Source organism: Cheilinus undulatus, linkage group 24 (genome assembly GCF_018320785.1).
Source record: "Cheilinus undulatus linkage group 24, ASM1832078v1, whole genome shotgun sequence".
Lineage (NCBI taxonomy): Eukaryota > Metazoa > Chordata > Actinopteri > Labriformes > Labridae > Cheilinus > Cheilinus undulatus.
Window position 1 is genome coordinate 11,751,269 of NC_054888.1, and position 18,142 is coordinate 11,769,410.

Consider the following 18,142-nt stretch of genomic DNA (forward strand, 5'->3'; position numbering starts at 1 on the left):
TTTTAAGATGTTTTTCTACAAGACTAGAACCTAGATTGCATTATTTACAGACTGAGTGATGACTGACTCAATGAAAGACAAGTGCCATGTTGAATTACTTTGGCTGGAGGATTATCATGGAGTTCTACTGTTGTCATTTAATAACCTGTGACATGCAGCAAATAGGAAAAAGGTTATCAGAGCTGTAAAAGATATAGCATGATTTGACAGAGTTTCCTGTGTGACAGCAGCACCCTCTGCTGTGTTTGAGAGAAGGGAAAAAGCTTACAGCACCTGGTATTCCCAGGCGGTCTCCCATCCAAGTACTAACCAGGCCCGACCCTGCTTAGCGTCCGAGATCAGACGAGATTGGATGGTTCAGGGTGGTATGGCCGTAAGCAAAGACCTGTAATTTGAAAAGGCTCTATAAAGATGGTTTTTCGTGAAGTCCCACCTCTGTGTCTATACTATGTAGTTAATTCTTAAACTACACAAAGTTTTACAGTAATTGAAAATGTAGACCCTGACACAGCGCTGCATATCCGTCTGACTAAATTGGATATTACATGATGGATGATGCAGCTTTATCCATGTACTCGGGGAAAGAAAGCTCTCTCCATTGAAGCAGAGAAACCTTATCACTGTATTTAGAACTTCTGGTCCAGAATTGTATCAAAGATCAGAATCAGCTTTATTGGCCAAGTATGTGTGCGCATACAAGGAATTTGACTCTTTGTAAATACTTATATTTTCTTCAGTAATCTTAATTCATAAATAAGCTGAAGGGCATCTATAAAAAGTCTATTTGATTTCCCCTACTTTGCTTACGGCCATACCACCCTGAACATGTCCGATCTCGGAAGCTAAGCAGGGTTGGGCCTGGTTAGTACTTGGATGGGAAACCGCCTGGGAATACCAGGTGCTGTAAGCTTTTTTTTTCACTGCAGAGGGCACTACTGTGACACTGGACAGTCATCTTTTTAATATATCTGATGACTTTATTCTCCTTTGATAAATTACATGTAAAATTCATGTATTTTAATAAATCCCAGACAAAAACCTTTGAATACAGTGATAGGGTTTTTCTATGAGAAAGAAGGGAGCTTTTTACAGTAGTGGATGAACAATTCTTCATCTGATTTATAATATGAAACTGTAGTAGTAATGGTAACAAAACTGTTAGAAAGATTAGTTTTAATTACTATGAATCCATTTGTGCCATTTTAAACTGACATAAATGGAAAAAGTCACACTAAGTTATTGATCAACTATCTTTAAAAAGCCTATTTGGTTCCTCTTTAATCGCTTACGGCCATACCACCCTGAACACGCCCGATCTCGTCCGATCTTGGAAGCTAAGCAGGGTCGGGCCTGGTTAGTACTTGGATGGGAGACCGCCTGGGAATACCAGGTGCTGTAAGCTTTTTAGCTGCTGTGACACTGGACATACTGTCAAAGAGGGCTGTCAGTGTTTTGATAGCTCTGCTAACCCTTTGTTCTGTTCTTTATGCTGTGATAATCTCCAGCATTATGTGCAAAAGCAGGTGTGGAGGTTTTGTTACCCTTAAGTACCAGCAGAGGGAGCCATAGAGGGACTTTACAGGCTGTGATGCAGCCAAACCCATCCTAAATATCAAACATATTTTCAGTCACCTGGTAATGATAAAAATACTTTTCGTGTGTAATTGTTATGATTTTAACTCTGATTTAAGTTTGTCTAAAAGCAACACATGCCAATAACTATGTGGAATTCAGATGAAAAAATATTTGTAAAAGCATGATTTTCTAAAATGTAATGAATCCAAATATCTTCATGGAAAACAGAGGTATCTGCTGTCTGCTCACACAAACCTGCTGCATCACAGGTTCTTAAATTACAACATAACTCTATGATAATCCTCCAATCAAAGCAATTCTCTGCATCAAATGTGAAGTATACCTCAAAAGTTATTTCAAAATTAAGATGAATCTTAAGCAGGTAAATAGAATCTTAAAAGTATATCAAATAGAACTACAATAGTCCAGAAAATCCTAAGAAGAGCCCATTGAGCCCCTACTGAGATCCAGGTCCTCAAAAACACCACTAAGTCTTCATTTCAAAGAAATTATACCAAGGTAGGGTTTTAGAGGACTGACATTTATACAATAGTTGATCACTATTTAGAAAAATTAGATAAAATCAGATTAAGTTTGAGTTGTATTGCTAATCATATAAGTAGTTAGACATTTTCCTCGAGATCCCATTATTTTGTCAGCTTTTCCTGCTTATTGAGATAGATTTTTTTGAAACAGAATTCCTTCAACAAGTATAAAACCACAGAGAAAAGAAAAGGTAACATCAGAGCTGTAAAATGCTAAATCCTGTGTTAACAGTGTGTGACAACAGCGCCCTCTGGTGTGTGTTTGAGAGAAGGAAAAAGCTTACAGCACCTGGTATTCCCAGGCGGTCTCCCATCCAAGTACTAACCAGGCCCGACCCTGCTTAGCTTCCGAGATCAGACGAGATCGGGCGTGTTCAGGGTGGTATGGCCGTAAACGAAGATCCAGAATTCTAAAAGGCTCTATAAAGATGGTTCACACTTAAGTAGCACCTCTGTTTCTACACTATGTAGTTCATTTTAAAACTACACATATAGTTTTACAGTAATTGAAAATAGTAATTGCATATCCGTCTGACTAAATTGGATATTACATGATGGATGATGCAGCTTTATCCATGTACTCGGTGAAAGAAAGCTCTGTTCCTTCAAGAAGAGAAACCGTATCACTGTATTTAGAGCTTCTTGTCCAGAACTGTATCAAAGATCGCCAGTATTTGTAAATACTAATATTTCTTTAGTAATCTAACTTCCCAAACGAGCTGAAGGGCATCTATAAAAGGTCTCATTAATTACCATTCCTTCGCTTACGGCCATACCACCCTGAACACGTCCGATCTCGGAAGCTAAGCAGGGTCGGGCCTGGTTAGTACTTGGATGGGAGACCGCCTGGGAATACCAGGTGCTGTAAGCTTTTCACTTCTCTCAAACACACCAGAGGGCGCTCCTGCGCCACTGATACGCCAATTATATTCACAACAAAAGAACTTAAAACATTTTACATTTATAGTTATCCTTGTCACATAATGTAGTGAGTTTTTTTAATATTTGCTGATGGGTTTTGCTCAAACCTGAGCATCTGTTTTGAAATTAGATCTGGTCTTACTAGCATGTCTGTTGTTCAATGATGCCATCTGCAGCCATGAAAATACAGATGTTGAAGACAAGTTAATTTGTTTTTCTTGTTTCTCTGACTTGGTTTTACATTTTAAATTTACCTGAACGACAAGCATGCATTTTATATTTCTGCATTGGCTGTACCCCTGTCACTGCTCCTCTAACCTAAAAACTTGTCATGAAAGTCAAATAAAGGCTCAAGACATCAGCAATCATGTGACTTTATTCTTTATTTATCTTTTGTATACAATAGTGGATCAAATGCTGTGTCCTTTACAACAAAATCTAGGGTGAATTTAAATCAAACCAAGGGGAAAATAAACAGTGAATGTAAACCATAAAAACCTAAATGTCTTTCATAATTACTTGATTTTTACTTTCTCAAATATTCTGTGCCAAACATTTATTTATTCTGAAATATCTAACTCCATTATTCTGTCATCAGGTCTACGTTTTCAGTCAAATGATGTGCTTTTCTGCTGCACAACTATAATCAAGTTCCTGATTTGATTACAGATGTACAATAATAGAGACTTCTTATAAACACTCAGGGTTTGTCCTCAGCTTTAAAGCATGAAAGCAGACACAAAGATAGTCGAGATCTTCGGACAGATTTATCTGATGCAGCTTGGAGCTGACCAGGTTGACCTACTCCTTCATTGGGGTTCACCTGGACTGGACTGGTACAGCCTGGATCATTTTTAGGAAAAGAAATAATCAAGTTACACCTATTTTCACTCCTAACAGGTGATGAGGTGACCCTGGTTCTTGATGGGGGTTGTTCAGGCTCAGCTGATTTCTCCTCCTGTCCGGCCTCATCCTGTGGTCGGGTGGAAATGCAGATGCTCCCCTGTGATTGGCCGGCTTTGGTTTCTATGCTTTGGATTGAGATGAATGGCCATTTTGGTGGACTGTGCTCGCTGGGGTGATGATTTGACAGGCGTATGGGAGAGCCGCTGTCAGAAATAGAGCTAAAAAAGGAATAGAAGTTTAAATTTAAAGTTTTTGTTAAAAGGGTAGAACATTACCTTAAGGTAATTTCAAAGGTTTTCAATACTCAGACTGGGCAAAAAGTATGAACTCTTCTGGATATTTTTTAACACGACTATAATATGCCAAAACTGATTATTTCATCACGTCACGACTATTTAAATAAACACACAGTCTTAAAAATAACAGGGTAAAGCTGCATACACAGTAGGTATATACATATTTTTTGCATGTATGCATGGGACTGATGGATGCTTGATTGTCATGGCATGTGAAATATAAGAAAATAAAGTTTAAATGTGTCTTAATGCACCAGTACAAAACCATGGATACATATCTTAATGTAAGAAATTTAAAAAAACATCATTGATAAAAAAAAAATCAGTAACTTCTAAAATTTCATAACAATATTATTAAGAAGATGCAGCATTTTCACTAAAAAGCCCCTCAGTATATAAAGGGGAGGCTGCAAGACTTGAGAGAAAATATTGAGTTAAGCTATTTTTTTCCAAGGGTATTTATTTTATTTGACATTCATTCAACCACTAAAACCTCTGAGATTGTAAATCCTTTGTCCTAGTTCAGACATGCAACCCTCAAAGGGAATCTCAATGTAGAAATGGAAATGGAAACCAGTTGTTGTTTTGATATTAAACAACTCAATTATGAATAAAATGTTAACTAAAAGCCTCTCTTTCAGCTTTTAGTAGATTTCCGGTATTCAATAGAAGCTCACCTGCTGAATGATGTCTGTAGAGAATTGTAGACATGCACATCGTGTTTTTGTGGGCTCGCCATGGTCATGTAGTCATCCTGAGGCAGCGTGAATGAACTGGAGCCCACCTGTGGTGACATCAACATGTACCCCAGCCCCTCCTCCTCCTGACTTGGCTTGCACCTCTCTGTCACACTGTGGTCCTCGTTGACCACAGGCATTTGTTCAGTTTCTGCGGGATGATGGTCCGTCTTCATTTCCATGTAGCTACTGGTCTCAGGCACAGAGCTCTGATGTGATCTGAGTGGTGTGGCACAGCTCAGAGAAGATTCTGGCTCAGTTTTGTTGAGTTTTTGGAGCTCTAGGGTGCTCCCTGTTGGACTTGTATGGATTTCAGGGGTTCTCAGAGGCAGGGATAGGCGAGTGCCAAGTGGTCTCACGTTCAGCAGTTTGTCTCTGTGTTTGGGTCGGCAGCGTTTCAAGGACAGGAGGCTTTGGAGCTGGTTGTGGTTGGAGATCGGTGACCGGCTGAAGTCAGGAAGAGCCCGTAGATCCTTCACTGTCTCACGAATCACCTCATGAATGTGCTGCGCTACTGCTGGGTTTCAAAGAGAGGTCACAGTCATTTGGTAAGGCAGGAGGAATCAAATAAGCACATCCTTAATTCTTACATACCTTGTTCTCTTGCTTCCATCCAGATCTCTCCGGGACCATTTGGCGCCGACCTGCCAAGTTCCAAAAAGAACGAGCCATCCAGGTGGCCAAAGCGCCGAACGCTCAACAACGGTATCGTAACAGACGGTAAATCACAGCATGCACCAACTTTGATCAAGATGAGGGACGTAACTGTGAGGCAGAGTCGGCTCTCCCCTGCCAGGGACTTTGAACATCCAAGACCGCGAGGCTTCACAGTAACAGGCCAAGCCTTTGACAGAAGTAAAAGGAGCAGCACCGAAACACTCACCAGTGGAAATTTTATTAATTTAAGAAAATATCTGTCCCCAAGGATGATGTTTTAAGAAGTTGGGACTTTAGAAGACACCTTATTTTTAAGGTGGAGGACCAAATTCCCAACAAAATGTCAAATTTTTTTGTGAGAAAGAAGTTCCTGAAAAGTCTGCAATAGAAACAGTTTATAAGCACTCCTACTGGTAATTGTCTTTCCTATGCTGTCATGCTTTGGCATTGCCTAATGTCTTTAGAATTTGAACTACATTAGCATAAAGTTCATGCAAGCCAATAAATCAGAAAGTTTCAAAATTAAAAAGGGTGTATTAACACTGTGTTTAGAAAATATACATTACAAGAATCAGTGGGATTTTTCAGTCAAAATTTAGGAGAATATGCACAAAAACTTTGTGCTGATCATTGAAACGTGAACAAAAAGCCGTCTGATTGGCAATTTTTTAAGCTAAGTACATTTTTTGATACCTCTATTTATATAAATCACTCCACAAGTCTTGTTCAAGTTTATGTCAATCTAAACTTGGTAAGCTGTCTACAGCTACAACACTTGAAATAAGAAAATACAATGGTTAGGTCTTACCTCTTTGAAGAAAGCAGCAGGAGGCAGGGTGCAGTACCCATCATCCTCTTCATCCAACCGTTCTCCTTGCTCTTCATCCTTCCGCTCCTCCTCCATTAGTTTCTTTATAGCCTGATACCACTCTTCCTGTTCCCACTGGTCCTCAACCACCAGAACCACAGTCTGATCCTTGGCGTACAGCGTCACCGCGTGGTCTTTTTTGGGACTGCTGATGCGGCTCACACCAAGACAGCACCTCAGGTAAATCAAACTGCAAAAAGGAATTCCTTTAATTTCATTTTTCATCCAATCCCTGAAAAATCCTGAAATCTGGTGGTGGGCAGAATACCAAGAGATTAATCAGAAGGGCAAATACTAACTCAGGAATGTCAACTTTAGTTTGGCTTCTGCATCTAGTTCTGGTTTAAGAAAAAGGACCAAGATAAATGTTTTCCCATTTTTTGTCTTAATGCTGTAGAAAGCGTGCATTTACATGTGGCAATCTGTGCTGTGTCTTAGCATGTTTGACCCTCAAAAGTTCAGTCCAGTAGACTAGCGTGAGTACCCTGTGCCAGGCTCAAGCTCAGAACATTCCTTAGCCCTGAGGCGGGCCTCACCACAGGTACACAATGTGGACATGACAAAAAAAAAACCAAAAGGAATCCATAAGTGCTGAAGGCTTTATCTGATCATAATGACTCAAATAAACAGCAAAATCAGTAAAGTTGCAGTCAGATTCTCTGTGTGTTCACAACTGCAAGTTTTGATCACTATTCTCAAACTTTGCCTAGGGTGACGTCAGGTAACCTCATGTATTCAAGTGTTTCTGTGAAATGGTTCTGAAAACAAATAAGTGCATTAAAAAATATGACCATGATAAAGACTTTAGAAAGAACCAATGTTTAGGAGTTTCTTTTACCAACCATTGTTTAGTTGATCCAAACAGTGCACTTTTTCCTGTAGCCTTCTCCGCTGCTGTGAACTTCTCCTGACTCTTGTACCACTCAAGTCGACTCGGCCCAGTGTGACTTCCTCCTCTCAGCACAAAATATCTTCTGTGCCTGTGCTCCTGTTTCCCAAGGTAACCCTGTTTGACCACATCACTTTGCGGTCTGACGTTGCTGGACATGAGGGCACCTGCAAGAGGGACCAAAGCACTGGACGTCCGGCTCGTGCAGAAGAGCTCCTCATAGAAAGGAGACGGGGGACTCCACTGCATCCTGGCATGGTGGTCCGGAGAATCCTGGTCCTGCTGCATCCTCGGGTTTTTCTTCCATGGGTCGATTGGCAGCCATGTTTGTATAGGAGATGAAAGAGGGGAGCTGCAGGCAGGTAGGGACATCTGTTGGTCTGTACTCCTGTTGTGCTCCTCTGCAGTATCATCCATTTCAAGCTGATATCCTGAGACAGGCATGTAGAGCAGTGTTACTTAACCCTGCTCAACCAAAGAGCCAAATTGTAAAAAAAAAAAAAAAAAAACTTTACAAGAGCCACACTCTAAGTGGTGAAAAGTGGCAAAAACAGCTTGATGTAGCAATAAAAATAAGTTAAAGGTGACAAAAATTGTCAAAAACCAGCAAAAATGGAAGAAAAGGGGCAAAAATTTGCAAATATGGGTAAAAAAAAAGGAAACAAGGGGTGTTTAATGGCAAAAGGCAGCTTAAATGGGCAAAAAGTGGCAAAAAGAAGTGGCAAAAATAAGCAAAAAAGTAAGAAAAAAGTGTTATTCAATGGCAAAATGTAGCTTAAATGAGGGAATTTGGCAAAAAAAATGGTGAAAAGGGGAAAAAATTGGATAAAGTGGGGAAAAAGTGGCAAAAATGAGCCAAAAAACAGGAAATAAGGGGTATTTAATGGCAAAATGTAGCTTTCATAGATAAAAGAAAGTGGTGGAAAAAATGAGTTAAAGTGGCAATAGAAACAAGCTAAAGCTGGCAAAAAAAGGTTGAAAAGCGGCAAAAAAAGGACTAAAATCATTGACTGGGGGGAAATTGGCATAAATTGGCCAAAAATGGGAAAAAAGTGACAAAAATGGGTAGAAAAAGTGTCAGAAATGGATAAGATGTGACAAAAAACTGAGTTACAGGTGGCAAAAATGATCCAAAAAATGGCAAAAAGGTAGCAAAAAATGAGTGAAAAGTGACTAAAATGGGCAAAAAGCTGGGCAAACATGGGGAAAAAGTTGCATTTAAAATGGCAAAAGGCAGCTTAAATAGGCAAAAAATGATAAAAGGGGAAAAATAGCAAAAAGCAGAATAAAAGGCTACAAACTGGATAAAAGTGGCAAAAATGGATTAAAAGCGGCAAAAAAGGAAAAATGGCCCAAAAATTGCAAATAACGACAATGGAATATACAGAAATGTTGATAATCAAGTTTGACAATTAGAGCCTTCTGTATAAGTGTGGGAAAGAAACTGATTACTGTGATGGCAATGAGTATATTCTGAGGTCAAAGTTTCTCTGTTTTAAGGTTTTCGGGGGGAATAATATTTTTAATCAAGACATAAAAAAGCCACAAATCATCACAAAAGAGCCATATGTGGCTCCAGAAGCACACGTTGAGCATCACTGATGTAGAGAATGACTGATAGTTATCAGGACATTTCTGATTAGTCGTATACAATAAAAACTTCTTGAATATAATTTGTAACTGAACATATGTTGGTTGTGTTATTTCATGTGGGCACAACTGTCCCCCCCTCAAAAAAATGCTATATAAATAATAAATAATGTTGCTTTGATTATTATTGTTTTTACTATTATTATCATTATATTGTCTCCTAAGTAAAACCTATCTTGGACCTCAGCACATTAGCCTCCCAAGACCCTGCACGTACCATGATGACACTATATCTTCTGTTTTCTTCAACTAATTCCTTTAGTTTTCAGGAATTTTGTGGAAACATTTCCGTGGACTGTTTAGGCTTTGTGATAGATATTTACTGAAACATTTCGGGAATGTCTGAAGAAATTTTGGGGGGTTTTTTTATGGGACACTACAAAAATATCTTTAAAATTTTCACAGAAACTGTAGGTTTCCTTTAAATTTTAGGGAATTTTTGCAGGTTTTAAAAAGGAAAATTTCCATAGAGGTCTGCAGCCAGATCCTCTTATAGGAACATTTCCAATAAATTCAGACCACTCTAAAGTTTTGTTCATGTTTGGCCTCAACAAGTCCTTGCGATCTATCTATTAGCATTAACTACAACCTGTAGAGCACATAACCCTTATTGCACAAGTTCTGCATAAAATATCAATGTAAATAAGACTTAAAAATATTAAACATTAAGAATAAATCCTTGTGTAGCTTACTGCCTCATGCTGCTTAAAGTTTACCCATGACATTTCAGATAATTGAAGTGTTAAAAGAAAAAAATAGCTGACTTAGTGCATGAATAGCACAATATATAAATACATTTAAAATTGCTAACCTCTTTCTACTGGAGGCAGTGGACCCTATTTAGTGTTTCCAGCTTTGGTTAGTACTACTTTTACCAGTCAAAAAACAGACATGTAAGTTAAAAAGAGAATATTTAAGTAAATTAAGTAATTATGAAACCTGAATAAAGGTTTTTACATAAAACTTTGATAGGCTAAATGCTGCATTGACGAAGCCCGTAAACATAAAAAAGCAATAAAAGGCTAATTAGAATTAAGCTAGCTGACGACATCGCTAGCTAAAACTGTCGTAATATTTGACTTCCAACATTATCCAGGAAAAAAATAATTCGACAAAACATACCTGAAACTGACAGGTAAAGATGTCAAAACCGACACTGCCACATGTTTTCCATTTCAGGTGACCCCCGACAGGTTACTTCCACAACGTTTTTTTCGCGACACTGCAGTCTTTAGCGCAGCCGTTAGTAACAAGCACAGGTGCATCCTGTGCTAATCAGCGCGGCCTTCAGGGGCTCCTCGTAAAATCCAACTTTTAATTGTAAAGAGTCTGACAGAACGCTGTTGATTAATTTATCGAGATGTAAAAAGAAATATGGATTTATACTTCGGTGACAAAGATGCAACTTAGGTAACATATGTTGATTTAAAAAGGACAATGAAAATACAATGCTGACTCTACGGATTATCTCTAGATAAAGCATTGTAACGTTTACTGTAACTTATGATAATGTTTTTTCGTTTTTTTGTGAAGGGTGCCTAAATCACAAAAAAATGTTAAGGTATTTAACGTTTTTTTTATACCAAAACATACTAATTCATGTAAATTAAAAGACCAGTTATAACATCCAAGGGGTTTGTAAGCTATACTCCAATCAAAATAGAGTAAATAATTAACATTATTTGTTGATGCTAACTCTGCACTAAATCTTCACTTGAAATCAGTCATCAAAATAAAAAAGCTTTGGTAAAAAGAAATAAAAGTTATTCAAACCTAACTTAAACCAAAATTGTCACAACATATGGCGGTTGAGGATTTAGGAAATGATGGGTTATATAATCAAACAAAGGAAGTGTTGTCACTTATTAAGGCCACTGTTCCTGTTAAAGTAATCGCAATAAAGGCTGCAACATTCAGGTTACTTCATCTTTCAACACTTCTTACGGTGGTTGACACTGAGGACGTGTGTCATGTAACCTGGATTTTTTGTAGTAGAATTTGCTCTCTTTCCATCCCATGATGTCTGTCCTCACACAGGTCTTCTCGGCAGGTCTCTACCTTGTCCTGCTTTTGGTGGGTGCTGGACTAGCTGTGGTTGCAGTTTTAACAGCGAAGCTTTTGGTGCAACATGTCTGGTTTACGTGCAAGCTTTCAAGCTTCAGCAAGCCACCGACACACTCCTGGCTTTTAGGGCATCTGGGACAGGTAGGACTCTCACCTTAGCTGGTAAAACCAGCCAAGCTGGTAAACTAAGCTCATTGACTGCCTTACTAATCAGTTCTCAGGTATTCACCTCTTTGATGCACCAGTAAATCTAACTGTGTCTTTCTCAGTGTGATACAGGATGTGCTGTGGTGTTGTGAAATATCCTCTTTGCACTGAATATACTATCAAATACTGTGCTATAATTCAATGGGGCAAACATATCTAGTGTTCCTTAACATAAAAGACAGACTTAACTTGACTAATGTTGATTTGTGCTGTAGCTGAAGAGTACAGAAGAAGGCCTCCAGCAGGTGGATGAGTTGGTGAAGACATACAAACACTCCTGCAGCTTTTTCCTCGGCCCTTTCTATCACCTGGTCAGACTCTTCCACCCTGACTTTGTCAAACCTCTACTCATGGCACCTGGTAGGGTAGACTACTCCATGCATCTTTGCAAAATGATTTGAAAAAGCTACCGTTCATTACCATTTTCTTGTAATTCTTTCATTCAGCAAACATTACAGTGAAAGATGAGCTCATTTATGGCCATCTGCGTCCATGGCTTGGTGAGTCAAAGTATGACAGCTCCTTGTAGTTGCACATCATATTCAATTAAACTGATAAATAAACTATAACTCACCCCTCTCTCGTGTCCCAGGACAGAGTATTTTGTTAAGTAATGGGGAGGAGTGGTACCGCAGAAGACGGCTGCTGACTCCAGCTTTTCATTTTGATATCCTGAAGAGCTACGTTTCAACGTTTAACAGCTCAGCAAACACTATGCACGTAAGACATGCTGTATACTGCATAGATGCTCCATATTTGAACACCATTACCGTATTTATATCTGAAATCATATATGTCTTTTTGACCCAAGGATGTCATTTAAAACCTTAAATGTGAGGCAGAAAAATAATGGCCACTAGGGGGGGACTCTCATCCTGCGCATGTGAAAAGGTGCGCAAAGCCAGCTAGCTACAGTTGAAGTGCTTTTTACAGAAAATCAACATAAATGTCTTGTTGAGTGGTCATTTTTCTGAAGGTGCTCTAGGGAGTACATGAGCTAAAAAATGTGTTCAAGTTAATAGAAAAGTTAACTTAAAATACAGAAACTCAAACTATCTTCTGGTCAACCAAGTGAACAGCCAATAAGATGTAACTGAAACAGGCCTAAAGATGTCCTAATAGTAGCATACCCCTCCAGCTCATATTATATAGCAATGCTTCTAATAATGCCTATCTTGTAACCTTCCTCAAACGAAAACAGAGAAGTAAATAAAAATATTATCCGTGAAAAGTGTGTGCCAATAAAGTTATTGACTCTACTGACCATAACTGTTTCTCGGACCAGGCTGTTAACATGTTTATTTCTACCGTAAAAGTACATATTGTTCTCATTTTTCAGAGGATTTCTGGAAGTTATTTCTTGCTACTATCTTGCTCAAATATGGTCACTTCTGGTGTAGTCACCACTAATATGCCTTTTTAGGGTAAAAGTTGTCATCCACAACTAAGAGGTCATGCCAGGGTGAATTATTGACATGTTTTCTGTCTCTCAGGATAAGTGGCGCCGCCTTGTGGCAGAAGGCAATTCTAACATTGAAATGTTTGACCACATCACCCTGATGACTCTGGACAGTTTACTGAAGTGTGCCTTTAGCTACGACAGCAACTGTCAGCAGTAAGAAAACACTTTTGTGCATTTTTTTGACTAATAAATTCTTCCTTTGTGTCCTTAAATGCAAGTTATCTGTCTCCAGGTGCAGCAGTGAGTATGTGTCAGCCATTATAGAGCTAAGCGACCTTATCATGGAGCGTCGGTTCCGGGTTTTACACCACTGGGACTGGATTTACTGGAAAACACAGCAAGGGAAACAATTCAAAAAAGCCTTGGACATTGTGCACAGGTATTTTTTACACACATTATTGGCTTTTAACAAACTTTAATGGACTTGTTTCCAACTTCCATGTGTAATACTTTATATACAATATAGTGTTCTAATGTAGCAGTGTTAGTCATGTGAAGGAGTATCATTGTGTTTGCAGTTTTACAAGGGAAGTGGTTCAGAAGCGCCGTGCCCTGATCAACCAGCAGCAGGAAACTGATGGTTCATCACAGAAAAGGAAAGACTTTGTTGACATTATACTGCTGACAAAAGTAGGAAATTGAAAAAAAACACACGATGACAAAAAAAACATGTACTGGTACCTGATTTAGGTAAATAATGTGGTAAAATCCATGTGAATGCTTGTGTTTTAGGATGTGGATGGACAGGGCCTAACAGATGAGGAGCTAGAAGCAGAGGCAAACACTTTCATGTTTGCAGGTGAGACAGTTTGAACTACTTTTCTGACTAGTTTAACTTGTTATAAAATGCTAAATGCCCATTTTAGTGTTTCTTGCGAGTCAGAAAAAACCTAGCATTGGAAAATAGGCAAACTGATCGGCAATGTCTTTTAGCCGACAAGGGCAATCGTCCCGCAATGGCCCAAAAAAATATCAGTAAAGACAGAGTAACCCCTACAGGCCTTCTGTAGTAATGATGTTTACTTGCGTTTTGTGGTTCTATGTGTTTTGCTTGGCAACATTTATGGTAGCTGCAGTATTTGATGTCAGTATAGTTTTACCTGAGCTGCCATCTAGTGGTTATAGTCATTTAAAGTGATGTCAAAGGTCAATGTCATTGGGCTTCATGTTCATCCCTTTCTGCTTCATCCAATATCTAAAGAACACTTAGAGTGATTTTCTTCAAACTTTGCACAAACATCCACTAGGATTCAAGGACGAACTCATTACTTCTTGAAAGTCTGAGGTCAAGGTCTTGGGACCTCGTGGTCTTTCCTTCAATGTGGGCACAATATCACAAGAACATCTTGGAGGACTTTCTTCAAACGTTACACAGATGTCCACTCTGAGTCAAGGATGAACTATTTAGATAATATGTGTTGTAGGGCAAAGGTCAGAGGTCGCCGAGGCTCATATTTATCCCTTGCTTGAATGTTTAAAATGAATCATGCTTCAGCAGAAACCATCCTAGCCCTTTCTTTTGACCCATCACTGTACCCTTAATGTTTGCTGTTATTTCCCCACTTTATTTGATGACAAACAGAGACAGTCCAAAGTCCAGCCCCATCCCACAATCACAAAATCCAACAGATAAGAGCTTAATATCTCAAAACCAGACTTTCTGAAACAACTGTACAAGTGTATCTCTGTGTCTTGGGCTGACATTCCTTCAGATACCTCCGTGTGGCTGATATTCATCCCAACAACAGACAGCAGACATGTTTGCTGCATTTGTCACCACTCTTCTGTGCCTGGTGTCCGTGAGTCATTCAGCTCCTCCAGAGTGTAAAGGCTTGATCCGGACTCTGGAGGGATTCAATCCTCACAACTATGAGGGCAGATGGACTATGGTTGCAGGCAGCGTTAACTCTTCATCTGCTTCTGGTTTCGCTGAAAGCATAGCCATCGATTTCTACAACTCTACAGTCATCTGGGCCAGCCTCGTCACCTCCGAGTGTCTCTATTCCACTTACAACCTCACACTGGAAGGCCCTAACTTCAAGGTTGACATGGACCCGATATCTAACATCAACGGGAGCATCTTGCACACATCATGCCCGGACTGTCTGGTGTTCAGCTACAACGAAGAGAATCCCAGCTTCAGTTCGCAAGACCTGTATCTGTTTAGCAAGAGGAGGGAGGTGGAGCCCAAGGAGCTGCAGGAGTTCACCGATCAAGTCAAGTGTCTGAAGCTGCCTGAGCATCAAATGATGAATCCCAACAAGACTTTATGTCCGAGCCAACCTCACAAGTTCTGAAGAGAAACAGAATCAAAGGCACAACACTTTGTTGCATGATGATGATATTAACAGAATAAAAGGATTTTCAATGCATTCAGTGTCTGCAGTTACTTTTGTGCACGTGTTGAATCGTAAACTTCAATGTGAGAATTCATGATTAAGAATGTCTGGCAACTTGGAATAAAAGAAACAATTACATTAAAAAGTACTTTCTCTTTAACAACCTTAGTAAGAAATACTGGTGGACATAAATAAATGACAATGAAACTATTTAGTCAATTTAGTCATGGAAAAAAGCACATAGGTTCTGGGTATTGGAGGCATAATAGTAATAGAATGATCAGCTAAAACAGTTGCACACAGAAAACTCCATGTGTTTTAAGGTTTTGTGTCTCTCACTTTGCAAAATGTATTTGCTTTAAATTAAAAATAAAATTAAATCCCTTTCTCTTCAGGTCACGACACCACAGCCAGTGCAATTTGTTGGACGCTGTATAATTTAGCACGATACGACCACTATCAGGAGAAATGCAGACAGGAGGTGATGGATCTGATGCAGGGGCGAGAGGAACTGAAAATAGAGTGGTCAGAAACACACACACACAACTGTAATAACTACACATTTTGAAGTAATTTGAAAGTGATTATAGAAAGATACCAACAGTCAAACGCCTGTATATGCAGTGGCAATCTGTGATATCAAGTCAGGAAAAAAGTCATATCTAGCACGCAAATGACATGCTTAATTCTACAGGGAGGATCTGTCCAACCTCCCCTTCACTACCATGTGCATCAGGGAGTCTCTGAGGTTGCACTCTCCTGTGCAGGCCGTGACCAGGAAGTACACACAGGATATGGTACTGCCAGAAGATCACACTGTGCCAAAGGGTGAGAATGACTACTTTGTACTTATTAATGTTTTTAAATTGTGTTGTGTGTCGAGTGAACTGTGTGACTGAGTAGGACAGAACATGAAAATGTGTAGAATGGACTGTGAGATTAAGTAGAATAGACTCTAAGATAACATAAAATGGACTGTAAAACTTAATTGAATGGGCCCTCAAAGTGAGTGGCATGGGCTGGAAGATAAAGTAGAGCAGACTGTAAAATAAAGTAAAATGGACTGTAAGATTAAGTAGAGTTGGATTTTGAGATTGGGTAGAATGGATAGATTAGGTAGAATGGACTGCAAGGTTGACTGAGTAGCATGGCATCTGAGATTAAGTAGAACAGAGTGAGAGGTTAGAGTGTACCAGAAGAAGCCATTATTGGTGGCATCTGATTAGGATACCTCCTCATTGCCTCCCCTGTGGAGGTCTTCCAGGCAACCCAAACTAGAAGAGGTCCCAGGGAAGATCCAGAACTCACTGGAGTGGTAATAAGTCCCTTATATTCCATAAAATGTTGTTTTGGAGAGATGCCTTGGTTGGTTTTCCATGCATCCTGTCACCCTCGATAAAAGGAAGAATGGATTGATGTATTTGTGTCTTGTTTTTGTCCTATTTGCCTTTAATTATTGTCAAAATTTTTCCTATAAGGTGCCATTTGTCTGGTTAGCATTTATGGAACACACCACAACCCAGATGTTTGGACAAACCCACATGTAAGAAACAAACTCACAAAAATGTATTTTCTTCATCTTGATACAACTTTGATTGACCAGATTCACTTCCTTTCAGGAGTTTGATCCACTGCGTTTTGATCCAACAAACACAAAAGGCCGGTCTTCTCATGCCTTCATTCCTTTCTCCTCCGGCCCCAGGTACTGCATCCTTATTAAGACACAATCTGACAGAAGTATAAACACACCATTTTAGTCATGAATCTATGTCGGTGTTGACAGAAACTGCATCGGTCAGAAATTCGCCCTGGCAGAGCTGCGAGTTGTTGTGGCGTTGACCTTGCTCAGGTTTCGTCTGACCTTGGGTGTGAATCCTGAACTCGAGGAGAACTCAGGAGGAGTCCGCCGCCTCCCCCAGCTCGTCCTACGTGCAGAGGGAGGTCTGTGGTTGCAGGCCGAGCCTCTGAATGCAGAAAAAGATGAGGAGCAGCATGATGAATGATCCTTTGCATTGGATTTGTAGTCAGAGTTTATAAAGGCCTTTGTATTTTGCTTTATGGAGCCTGTTTTGCAGGCAACTTGATTATTTCAATATTGCTTTAAAAATAAAACTTGATTATTTATCGTATCATTATTAAATGTATGTTTCCAGCGACTCATCCATCTGCATTGCATAAAAATCCCTAAATAAAGGATGCAAGGATTTGCTTATTGCATTTAACATTGTTTTAAGAATCAAACTAATTAAAAATGTATTTTGGTATCATGCAGAGATTACATAACTATTCCAATGAGTTCACTAAAATGGGCTGTAATTACTTAATGGGGTTTATTGGTTTTCCTGAATTTATTGTAATTTTCATGAGAATAAGGTGGATGTTGAGAAGAGAAAAAACAGGTCAGCAGAAAGTAATAGAGACCAGTATACAATTGAATATAAAGGAACATTGTACATTTGAATATATCATACAATAGTTGGAGACGCTGTATATCTCAGAACAGAAGTACACGCTAAAACTTAGCATTGAAATCTAATTAAACCTCTGTTTAGGGATAGGGTAAGGGTTAATGGTAATGGTTAGGATACCGAAAGTTAAATACCTGCCCTGTAAATCATGATTACTAAACGTTTAACTAAGCCAAGTAAACAGTCTGCTTACAGGAAAAAAGACAGTCCCTGATAACACTAATGCAGCAAATGTAGTCCGCTAGCTGTGTCAGCTACATAGATAACAGAGCTATGCCGCTAACAGAGCTAAAGCAAAGCTCATAAAGCAGCTACGTATCTATGTTTTGTGCTTAGGTAAGTTAGCTGTAGATACGTTTGCTAAAGCTCACATTGTTAAAGCTAATTTAGCTATAGATAATGTAGCTACATAGCTACAGATGTTTGCTAAAGCTCACATTGTTAAAGCTAATTCAACTATAGATAATGTAGCTACATAGCTATAGATGTTTGCTAAAGCTCACATTGTTAAAGCTAATTTAGCTATACATAATGCAGCTACATAGCTATAGATGTTTG

At 39.1% G+C, this 18,142-nt stretch overlaps 2 protein-coding genes, 3 non-coding genes and 2 pseudogenes across 6 annotated transcripts; 4 read left to right on the forward strand and 3 right to left on the reverse strand.

The window, feature by feature from the left end:
* Positions 1-261: 261 nt before the first annotated feature.
* LOC121506545 lies at positions 262-379 on the reverse strand. Its single transcript, XR_005991672.1, has one exon. It is a non-coding gene; the product is annotated as a 5S ribosomal RNA (ribosomal RNA).
* Positions 380-801: 422 nt separating this feature from the next.
* On the forward strand, positions 802-910 carry LOC121506550 (annotated as a pseudogene).
* Positions 911-1,283: 373 nt separating this feature from the next.
* On the forward strand, positions 1,284-1,402 carry LOC121506540. The gene has a single exon (XR_005991667.1). It is a non-coding gene; the product is annotated as a 5S ribosomal RNA (ribosomal RNA).
* Positions 1,403-2,397: 995 nt separating this feature from the next.
* LOC121506538 lies at positions 2,398-2,516 on the reverse strand. Its single transcript, XR_005991665.1, has one exon. It is a non-coding gene; the product is annotated as a 5S ribosomal RNA (ribosomal RNA).
* Positions 2,517-2,882: 366 nt separating this feature from the next.
* LOC121506548 lies at positions 2,883-2,991 on the forward strand (annotated as a pseudogene).
* A 415-nt stretch (positions 2,992-3,406) lies between these two features.
* LOC121506021 (insulin receptor substrate 2-A-like) lies at positions 3,407-10,301 on the reverse strand. Of its 2 annotated transcripts, none has more exons than XM_041781502.1 (6): positions 10,167-10,301; positions 7,348-7,825; positions 6,446-6,695; positions 5,575-5,824; positions 4,921-5,494; positions 3,407-4,165 (listed from the first exon to the last, which is right to left on the reverse strand). In XM_041781502.1, exons 2-6 carry the CDS (start codon positions 7,809-7,811, stop codon positions 3,742-3,744), a joined length of 1,962 nt encoding a protein of 653 aa, XP_041637436.1. In that variant the 5' UTR covers positions 7,812-7,825; positions 10,167-10,301; the 3' UTR covers positions 3,407-3,741. The 2 variants fall into 2 exon arrangements, with proteins under 2 accessions (XP_041637436.1, XP_041637435.1); XM_041781501.1 differs by having other exon boundaries at positions 4,921-5,497.
* A 697-nt stretch (positions 10,302-10,998) lies between these two features.
* On the forward strand, positions 10,999-17,304 carry LOC121506208 (cytochrome P450 4F3). Its single transcript, XM_041781894.1, has 13 exons — positions 10,999-11,249; positions 11,531-11,675; positions 11,762-11,815; positions 11,908-12,035; positions 12,809-12,930; positions 13,010-13,156; positions 13,296-13,407; positions 13,510-13,576; positions 15,512-15,641; positions 15,811-15,944; positions 16,595-16,659; positions 16,736-16,818; positions 16,900-17,304. The coding sequence occupies exons 1-13, from the start codon at positions 11,061-11,063 to the stop codon at positions 17,117-17,119; spliced, it is 1,596 nt and encodes a 531-aa protein (XP_041637828.1). The 5' UTR covers positions 10,999-11,060; the 3' UTR covers positions 17,120-17,304.
* Positions 17,305-18,142: the final 838 nt, after the last annotated feature.